Source organism: Lactuca serriola, chromosome 4, assembly GCF_051521515.1.
Source record: "Lactuca serriola cultivar US96UC23 chromosome 4, Lser_US96UC23_V15, whole genome shotgun sequence".
Classification (NCBI taxonomy): Eukaryota; Viridiplantae; Streptophyta; class Magnoliopsida; order Asterales; family Asteraceae; genus Lactuca; species Lactuca serriola.
The window spans coordinates 23,709,766-23,719,930 of record NC_136411.1 but is presented as its reverse complement, the minus strand read 5'-3'; the positions used below and the strand labels follow the sequence as shown (position 1 = coordinate 23,719,930).

At 34.7% G+C, this 10,165-nt stretch overlaps 2 protein-coding genes across 2 annotated transcripts; both read right to left on the bottom strand.

Annotated features, from left to right (window-relative positions):
• Window positions 1-2,325: 2,325 nt before the first annotated feature.
• LOC145101186 (Tetratricopeptide repeat (TPR)-like superfamily protein) lies at window positions 2,326-4,116 on the bottom strand. Its single transcript, XM_079038358.1, has one exon. The coding sequence runs from the start codon at window positions 4,099-4,101 to the stop codon at window positions 2,464-2,466; it is 1,638 nt and encodes a 545-aa protein (XP_078894484.1). The 5' UTR covers window positions 4,102-4,116; the 3' UTR covers window positions 2,326-2,463.
• A 4,313-nt stretch (window positions 4,117-8,429) lies between these two features.
• LOC145099999 (F-box/FBD/LRR-repeat protein At3g51530-like) lies at window positions 8,430-10,165 on the bottom strand. Its single transcript, XM_079037446.1, has 3 exons — window positions 9,086-10,165; window positions 8,817-9,004; window positions 8,430-8,631 (listed from the first exon to the last, which is right to left on the bottom strand). Exons 1-2 carry the CDS (start codon window positions 10,022-10,024, stop codon window positions 8,840-8,842), a joined length of 1,104 nt encoding a protein of 367 aa, XP_078893572.1. The 5' UTR covers window positions 10,025-10,165; the 3' UTR covers window positions 8,430-8,631; window positions 8,817-8,839.

Here is a 10,165-nt window from a genome sequence, read left to right as displayed (position 1 = left end):
TACCCTCCTGTGTGAGTGGGTGAATATGTGTACCCTATGATTTAACACTTTATGTTAGTGAAGAGGGATACATATAGTAGCATTCAGTTCTTTCGGTATTCAATAAGGCTATATCGTGGTCATTTTTGCTTAAAAACCAGTTCCGAAATTCTATCCACAAATCATTGTAACAAGTGTTTATTTAAGCAAAAAAAAAAAAATCAAACCCAATCCAAAACTTTATGGATCACCATCTCCACTTAGTTGCTTCAATTTATTTTTTTGATGGTGTGACTTTAGTCAAGATCATTATGTTGCGTAAGCGTTTCAAAGCATTTAAGTGAGTAATCCACCTCTTCTTGCAAAGAGACCAAGTGTTCGTTTTTTGGATAAAAGTTTTTTTTGACCTCTTATGTTTGTGGGTGAAAAGACATTTGAGAAATAGAATGGTTGTTTTTCAAAAGACAAAAGACATAAGAAAATCTTTTTGACCTATTTTTTCAAAAGAGAAAAAAATCATTTTTGATTTTAGTAGACGTTTTTTAAGTTCCAACTCTACGTGATGTTTCTTTTTCCACAACCATCGCCGCCCCGCCCCTCCACTGTTGCCACCACCACCGCCACCACTACCACCTTTGCCACCATAACCTCCGCCACCACTACCACCTCTAACCTCCGCCCCCACCACCTTTGTCCCTACCTCATCCACCACCTTCACCGCCAGCAACACCACCACCACTGGTCTTTTTTATGAAGACTTTAAAGAATAATTTTTTTATGAAAACTAAAGACATGGAAAAAGACTTTTGGTCCATATTTTATTCCACATATATGTAAAAAAAGATTGAAGATATTTTGCCTCTTCAAAAACAAACACTGCGTAAGAAACTAGATAGTAAAAATCTTGTACAATGGTTTTTGATATTTCCTTAAAAGTCTCATTTGATTTTAGTGAATCAATCATCCGTGAGTGAAGCTAGACACAGTATCTCCACCGAAGTGGAGTAAGCTCTTTGTGTAGTATCAACCATTATAAATACTTGTATTCAATCTTCTCCCTTAAACTTTTAGTATTTGCATTTGACATATTGGTGGTTGGAAGAAATATTGTATTATTGAACCACTTCATATTTTATTGTTATATAAATAAATTTTTTATGTTTCTTGTTACAAACTTTGTTTGGAGTTGTTCAATAACTCGTATAATCTCGTGTCCCCGGGTGAACTTCCAACCACCATTCTTGTTCATAACCGACATCCACCTCAAGATGAAAGCAAAGGGGCAACATTTGAATTCAAATGTGTGATCCCCCATTATGTAGAAATTTGAATATTTTAAGGAGGCCGGAGGCCTAAAGGTAATTTTCGTTAGACCTGACAATTTGAGACACAAATTTGTGTGTGACACGACACGAATACATATTGAAAAGAGAGATAAATCTTATTTCTCTTCGTGAATTTGTGTCGTGTCAAATTCGTGGCTAACACGTGAAAATGACATGAATACACGAATTGAAAGATCTACTTTTCGTTGCTTGTAACAGGTTAATTATACATTTTTAAGTACACATTTTCATGTTTGTTGTTTTATATTTTAACACAAACATTAAGGGACTATATTTAAAGGCTTAAACCAATTTTGAGGCTAGGAATGGGATTATGGTACATATTGAGTAGATGCTTAGAGCACATGTCGTGTTGAATGTGACAACTCTTTGGAATAGGGGGTTGATTCGTATACAACAATTTATGCTTTAAAATGTTGTATTGTACAATCCTATAAAACATAAATTGTTATGTATGGAAAAAAAGTATTGTGTACGAATCATTTCCCTTTGGAATAAGAATTGATACCCAAATGTGGCCTCCACTAGTTATAACAACCTTTTGCCTCAAAAACAATGAAGAGTGTCAGAGAGGCCAACCATAATAAGTGTAGACAGCATGGAAGAAGTAGCAACGTGAAGGAGGTTGCGTCAACCACATGAATGGCAGGAACGCCACCCCATATTATGTGGCACCCTTCCCATTCAGTGACCATTTCCTAGCATCTCTTGCCCACTTGTGAATCCGTTTTTCAAAGTGGACAAGTATATGATGTTGTTAGGTGAATCCAAATAAGTGAATATGTTTTGAAGGGATCCGGATCCGGTAAGCAAATCCATTGAAATGTTATTTAAATTTAGTGTTTTACATTTTTTAATTTTTTAAAACTAATTTATTAAAATTGAGTGTGGGGAGTGTGGGAAAGGAAAGATTATCATTTCCAAGTGATTTGGGAAGGTTGGAAAGGAAAGAGAAGAAAGAGAAAAAAACTAACATGGAGCTAACATGACATGTAAGAAAAGAATGAAAAAGGCAGCCACTAAGAAGAAAGATACAAAAATAATTAGTAAGGTTGGGAAGCAAGTAAAATGCCAATATATAACCTAAAACTTCAAATCTTACACTTGATATTGTCCCCTAAATTCTCAAACAAACCTCTCAACTAACCACCAAAAGTGTTTTCAATTTCTCAAGCCTATGAGTCAACATCATCACAACATCCTCTTTCCCTTCATCAACAAGAGCTTTTTTCAATCTATTAAACATTAGTCCGGGAGGCCTTATCCCCATATCCATCATCTCTTCCAAATACTTACAACAATCCTGCAACTTTTTCTCACGACACAAACTGTCAATCAAAGTAGAAAACATATGCATACCTGGTAAAACTCCTTCATCCTTCATCTCTTCCCAAACACCTATCGCCATATCAACCCTACCTTCATTACAAAACATCCTCACCATGATCTCATAAGTACTCACACTTGGCTCACATCCAAACTCATCTTTCATCCGTTTGAAAACACTATAAGCCTCTTTCGTTCTTCGATCTTTCACAAGATGATGAAGAATTATGTCAAAAGTGCGTGAATTTGGTCCAATACAATATCTCCTCATCTCTTCAATCACCATGAAAGCATCATCCATTTGCATTGACCAACAGTAAGACCCCACCATTGCATTGTAAGTTGGAGCTTCGGGTAAATGCCCACAAGACTTTGATAGCTCGAAGAACATTAAAGATTCGTTTAATCTCTTTTCGGAGCCTAACCCGTTGATTAAAGTGCAATATATATGTGGGGTTGGATTTATATTCTTTGATTTCATCTCATCAAACTTGTTGATTGCTTGATCATACTTTTTTGCTTTGCAATAAGCGTTTATGATGATTCCATAAGCAACAGCATCTGGTTCGAATCCATCGCCTTTCATTTCTCTGTAAACTTCATCTAGTTTCAGTAGATTCATTTCTTGACCCCAACCTTCTAAGAGAATGGTGTACGACTTTATATCTGGTTTGAATTTTGTCTTTTTCATTTTATCAAACACTTGCTGTGCACTCTCAACTTGTCTTGACTTGCATAGAGTATCGAGAAACCTGTTGTAATCATGGAGTTCAGGCTTCAATCCGAACTTCTCCATTCTCTCGAATGCCTCTATGGCTTCTTTCACTTTCTTTGCTCTAGCGTACCTCCTTGAAATTAAAGCAAATGTGGATTTGCCCAGTACCCCTTTAATTTTCATGTCATTAACCAAGCTCCAAATAACCTTGAACTGTTTGATCTTTCCTAGAGCTTCGATTAAGGCGTCGTAGCTATCTGAAGTATGTTTGAACCCGTTTTGTTTCTCTGCCCATCTGAAGAAAAAAAGTGCGAAAACTCCGGCATTACTCAGTTTTTTCAGAACCTCGACAACAAGAGCGGGAGAGAGTTCAATTTGAGTGGAGTTCAACAAAGACTCTAGTCGTGAAGTGTCACGATGAGTTGATATCATTTTGCAGAGCTTCTCCGCGTCAGTGATGATTTGGTGGTTGAATGCATCTGGGTTTTCGATGGTTTTGTTGCAAAAACTTCTGAGATAAAGATGTAGTGATGAAGGGGGAAGTTTAGTCTGATTTGAAGTTAGAGATTCCTTGATTATTTCGATTGAGCTGATTGTAACACTGATTGATGGGGATGATGACGACGAATGAAGTGAAGAGCGGAATATCTCAGGTGTTGTTGCTGCTGAACGCTTGAGAATTTGCGAGAACGCCATTTTTGTTGGTCCCGTTAACACTACTACTGCATCTCTCATCTCATATTACGTGAAATGTCAAAGAAAATAAGACATGATTTTTAGTCTAGTTAATATATATATATATATATATATATATATATATATATATATATATATATATATATATATATATATATATATATATATATATCCTAAATAAACTTTAAAATATCATTCAAATCTTAATTTTAGGCTATGTTTGGCGCGCCACAGCTAGCTTATTTTTTGAGCTTTTTTATGTTGTCGTGTTTGGTAAGCCAAAAAGTAGCTTATAAACTAGCTTTTTGAAAAGCTACTTAAACTAACTTTTTAGGAGTTTTTTTTAAAATTTTCAATACACCCCTTAATTAATTATAGAAACATATATTCTTACATGTCATTTTATGTAATTTTATATATTTCAGCTAGTTTTACCAAACGTTATTTTTTATCAACTAGTTTTTCAGCTATCAGCTAGCTTTTTATTTAACAGCTAGTTTTTCAGCTATCAGCTAGTTTTTCAGCTAACAGCCAGCTTTTCAGCTAGTACGTCAAACATAGCCTTAAACATTTTAAAATAATTTTTTGTTATTTATAATAAATTCATTATTAAAAAAAATTAATTCATTATTAAACTGTAACACCATTTCAATTTGCCAGAGGAATCAAATTCTCTCTTCTCCATTTATCTTTCTTCACCATAGCCAACCACCTTTTCTATCTCCTCATCACCCTGAAGATTAAGAATAACACTCATAAATATCATGTTTGGTTTAACCAATGACGACAAGGTCGGTCCAGACGGTGAACAATCCGGGCGACCGCCTAGGGCCCACGATTCCAGGGGGCCCAAAATTTATGGGCTATGTAGTTTATATATATAAAAAAAATTAATACCTAAGTGATTTTTAGGGCCTAAAGTTGGTTGAAACTCAAATTAGGTTAAAAGATAACAACTTAGTTTGATTATTAGTGCTAATTGAACACGTCTATATTGAAAAGTAAATGATATATATTTTTAATCTTTATTATATTTGTCTTTGAGGAGCCATTTTTTTTTCTTTTTGCCCCGGGACCCATATATGTTTGGACCGACCCTGAATGACGATATTCATACACACAAGCTTTACGAGGTACTCTGGATATGTTATCGTCAATCCAAACGATGACATTGCTCTTTTCTATTATTTTTTTTTGAACCTCCTACTGATTCTTCGAATAAATCTTTGGTATATATAATATTTATATTTTAGGTATGACAAGTATGATATTTTCTCATTTATTTAGGTCATATATGAAATTCTCCCGACTAAGAAAAAAACACTTGCAGAGTCCTTATTGTATTTGTTCGGTTTGGTCCCTGTCAGACCTCAAATGACTATATTACCCTTATTTTATTTTTATTATCCTTATTTTATTTTTATCTTTTATTTTTCTGCTTTGTTTATTTTATATAATTATTTAGATACCGAACCATCAAATATCCTCACCATCAACCACGTGTCTCTCACCTCTCTCCATCTGAGAAGCTCACTGCCACCATCCATTTTTCGTTCATAAAAACCACCATGACACCATCTTTTCTCATTTTGAATGTTTTCCCAAATTGAATAATTGTTTAAATTTTCTCACTTGTAAAACTTGAAACCCTTTTTTACTTCAGATTTTGGATATGTGATTTTTTCATCGACGTCTATACATTCTAGGATGAAAAGTATAACATCCGAAAATTTCAGTTTAGGATGTTGGAATATATTAATGTAATGAATGGTATGTATTTGTACTAATAGAAAGACCAAGGCCCTTACACCGTGTAAAAGTGGGACAAAATGTGAAGAATGTTGCCGGTATACATTACGTGATGTATTATGATGAAAACTATAATGAGGAATGTTATAATATAAATTATTAGTGAACGGGTGAAAAAAGATTATCACTTGAATATGAATTCAAAGAAATAGCAAAACAAATTGATATAATCGGCAAAAAAAAAAAAGACAAAGTAAGTTGATATAGGGTGCAAAACAAGATAAAGTTGAAGTAAACTTGTAAATGGGTTATGTTATATGAATTACATCAGAAGACATTGTTTGTGTATGATTCGATACATATAATGTGGCTGGGAACACAAAACCAAAGCACCAATACTTGTATTTGATTTTTATAGCAATGTGCTTGAGTGTTACAAGTGAAAGACTGATTTCATTGCATGGAATCAAGGGTATATTCACCCATGTATAAAGTCATGACAAAAAAAGAAGAATTGGCAAAAGGAATCAACTTATTTGGAGTTGAGACGAAGAAATTAGGGTAATTCGAAAAGGGGAAGTGATTTGTAAACAAGAATATTTCTCCATACACAACAATTTAAGGTTTATAAAGTTGTACAATACAAAATTTTAAAGTACAAATTGTTGTGTTTGTGTATGAAAAAAACTATTGTGTACAAATAAACTCTCATTCGAAAATAGTATATCCTTTGGTTGTTGAGAAAGGAAGCTGTACCACCCTATATTCATGGAATATAAATTGAAACGTAAATGCTTTTAGCAAAAGTAATCTAAAGAAAAGTTGTAGTTGACTCTAATATGAATCCATGAATATAAAGACCATTGAAATTCGAGTTTGAATGTGTGAGTTATGATTGTTTGAACTTTCCACTAAAAATACACTACCTAATGCAGAACACAGCCTTGTTTGGGTACACGGGCTGTGTCTCACTGTCGAAGCCCCAAAAACGTTTGGGAATGAGTTTTAATAAAGTAGATTGCCATTTAAGCACTTTTGGGTGGAACATGGGCCCTATCACCATGGAACACAGCCGTGTCCCATTCTTGTGGTCGAGAAAAGTCCCTATAACATGTGCAATGTCGGGTCTTTAGCCTCTCATTTCACCCGCACACTTCTTCACACCATCTAGGGGTGAATTTGAGAGCTCAAGGCTTGGAGATTGAAGCTCTATCCAAGGATTTCCAAGATGATTAAGAATCAAGGCTTCTACATCTTGGATTGAAGGTAATTTCTTATTCTTAGCAAAGCTTAGATAAGCTTTAATGGTTATAATGTGCAAAATTATAGGGGCATGATGTGTCTGTTGGATGGCCCAAACACGGAGTAAACATCCTCCAAAGAATCGAGGACTAGCAACGTATGCGTCTGTTGATATAGTGAAGAAAGTTATCGTATTCGATTATAATAATCCGACAGTTGGCAGTTATACCTGTTGACAGTTAGATGGCAGTTATGTTAAGTATTAACTGACTCCCATGAAGGGTTGTATCAGTTAGTTGTCTATAAATATGTATAAACTCTGTATGTAAACGTGTGGCGATTATTATAATACAAGATTTCTTAGTTATTTTCTGTGTAAAACTCTCATCTTGTCCAACATATTGGTATCAGAGTCAATTTCTCTTCATGTCGATTGCCATCACAAACTCAATTGCCCAAACTAAATGGAAGGAAGTACTTCCATTGGAGTATTCAGATTCAAGCCTTTGGATCACAAGACTCATGGGAAATCATAAAAGAAGCAACAAACAAATGAATTAAAGGAATCAAAGAAACAAGATAAGAAAGCCCTGTTCCTGATTTATCAGGCCGTTGCTGAAAATATATTTGAAAGAATTTCTTCATCCAAAACATGAACAAAATAAAGAGGATTCTCAAGATGATTCAGACAAGGAAGATGGCCATAAATGTTTTTGTTGCCATAAATCTGGGCAAAAGATCAAGTTTTGCAAAAGAAAAACAAGCATCTGGTTTTATTCAAAAGGATATAATTTGTGTCTTAAGAATGGTTAAAGATGCGACCAATGCTCTCTAATGGGGAGGGTAAAGATGACTGATGACCTCAAACAAGATGTTTCCCAACAGCAACAATATTTATTCTTTTAGCATGAGATCCAAAGATGCTTTGGGCACAAGAATGAAATGGCACTACATTCCTTCCCTCATGATCAAAGCTTGGAGAAGTAACTAGTACACACAGATGAGAAGGTGGAGACTAGATGATCACAAGTCTAAACAACAATTTTCATTGAAGATGACAATACAAACCACTCCATCTATGAGCAAGCTAGGGGAATCCAGTTCATCTGTGGTCAAGAATACCCCTGTCAATGCTGAACATTCTCTTGATGATATAGCTGACTTTGCGGATGCTGATCCGATACACTATGAATCAACAAAAAATGGAGACAGTGAAATGCATTGGAGCTATACACAAGAATAAGACAACTGGGAGTTAGTAGAATTACCTAATCCATTCATGGCCGGGTTTACAAAACAAAAATCAATCACGTCTAAATTTAATCCTTGGAAATATTCTGGTTTCATATAAAACGACTTCTAGCTTGAAATAAGATATAGGACTATTTATTATCTTTGAGGTTGTATCTTCCAAAATGTTGAACAAGGTATATGTAGTAATCAAAAGTTTCAATAACAGAAGTCAAAAAAAAATAAGATTCAATAATTCCAAAGATGGTATAACTCTGACTTTTTCACAAAAATTTGCATGAATCCAATGGGGTCAAACATCTTCATGTTGGCCAATAATTAGCAGCCCTGAAAAGTTAATGATATGATTTGTTAAAGTTTTAATTCTTAGAATGGAGAGAGCATTAACAACTTAAAACAAATGTATAAGTTGCAAAAATATCAACATGCTCCAACTGACCTCACTACTAAAAGCCATAAACAACAATATATACAAGGCAGCCACACATGGAAAATATTATGAAAATTAATACCTTTCTGATAAAAGTTCCTTGGGTCATTTCATGATTAAAGTGGCACTTGGAGACTTCTCAATCAAGAAGTTTCTAGCTTCAATAGACATTTTTACATCCATACGCATGCTGGAGTCTATAGTCAGGCAAATCAAATTGGTAAAAGGTGAAGAATGGTGCAATAATAAATCCGGAAATGATGAAATACACTGCATGCACAAAAACAAAAAGAAATATATACATTAAAGATGCATATGCATATATATATAGATTGTATAATATCACAATACCTCAACAATGTAAGCATCAAGTGTAACATATCTGGCACTATGGAGCTTCTGAAGCATGTGAATAGTTTTGTGAGCATCTTCCTTCTTATATGGCATTTTTAACCAGCATATAGTCACTTCATTTAGAGAATGGAAACAATCTTTGAACAATTGTGGATGCGGAAAACCCGTGTAACACAAAGATGAAAGAATTGATGGAGCATTCAAGAGCTTGATGATGCAATGATATATTGTGAGATTCTCAAGCTGAGGTGCAATCAGATTGATGACTTTTGAAGCACATTTCCCACCGATAAGCATGAGATTAGAAAGTCGAGGGGTAATGATGTCAAATTCCTCCACATCCACATTAATAACAAAAGATTCTAAAGTGAGGTGCTTTAAGTTTACACACTTGGAGAAAAGATCACCACTCAATACAATGCCACTGAGATGCAAAGTTGTTAAAGCTGGAAAATCCCAAGGTGTTTTGGGTGTAATATTGCAAGCTCCAATCACAATGCTAGTCAGTGTGAAATGTTTGAGTGAATTAGAGGCAAACAGGAAAGGAGGGTTATTTGGAAGGTGGTGTGTGAGCCAGATAGTTAGTTGTTGAACATTGTGAGAGCACACATAATCTGCAATCTTTCTCACAAAAAAATCATTAGCTGCTCCTTGGAAATGTAGCGTTAACAAAGACACTTCTCTTTGATGATCACGATGAAACAAAACATGAGTCATGAATTCAGCAAACCTAAGTAAAGACCCAAAATTACAGCTTGAGAAGTTAAGAAAGGGCATTGATGTCCACAGAAGCTTCCATCTTGATGACAGCAAACACGTTTCAACAACAAATTTCATGTCAAAACAAGACATGATCTTATGAAGAAGCTCATCTGGCAATCTGCTTAATCTATCTTGTTCTACAACCCACCTAACATTATTGTGATCAAACTCCATTCTCTATTATTCACACAATCCTTTCAATCCCTTATACACACAATCCTAGTTTTCTTGTGATTCTGATCATCTTCACTGATAGCCAGATAACCATCCTTCCTTCTCTTTTGAGTCCACAAATCACATTCCCATAGCAAATGA

What these genes read in the sequence shown, in the direction of transcription:
- LOC145099999 (XM_079037446.1), bottom strand. Translation starts at nt 10,024, where the DNA reads ATGGAGTTTGATCACAATAATGTTAGGTGGGTTGTAGAACAAGATAGA. An exon ending in TTGATGCTTACATTGTTGAG is followed by an intron (nt 9,005 to 9,085) that starts GTATTGTGATAT and finishes TTGTGCATGCAG; the next exon opens with TGTATTTCATCATTTCCGGA.
- LOC145101186 (XM_079038358.1), bottom strand. Translation starts at nt 4,101, where the DNA reads ATGAGAGATGCAGTAGTAGTGTTAACGGGACCAACAAAAATGGCGTTC.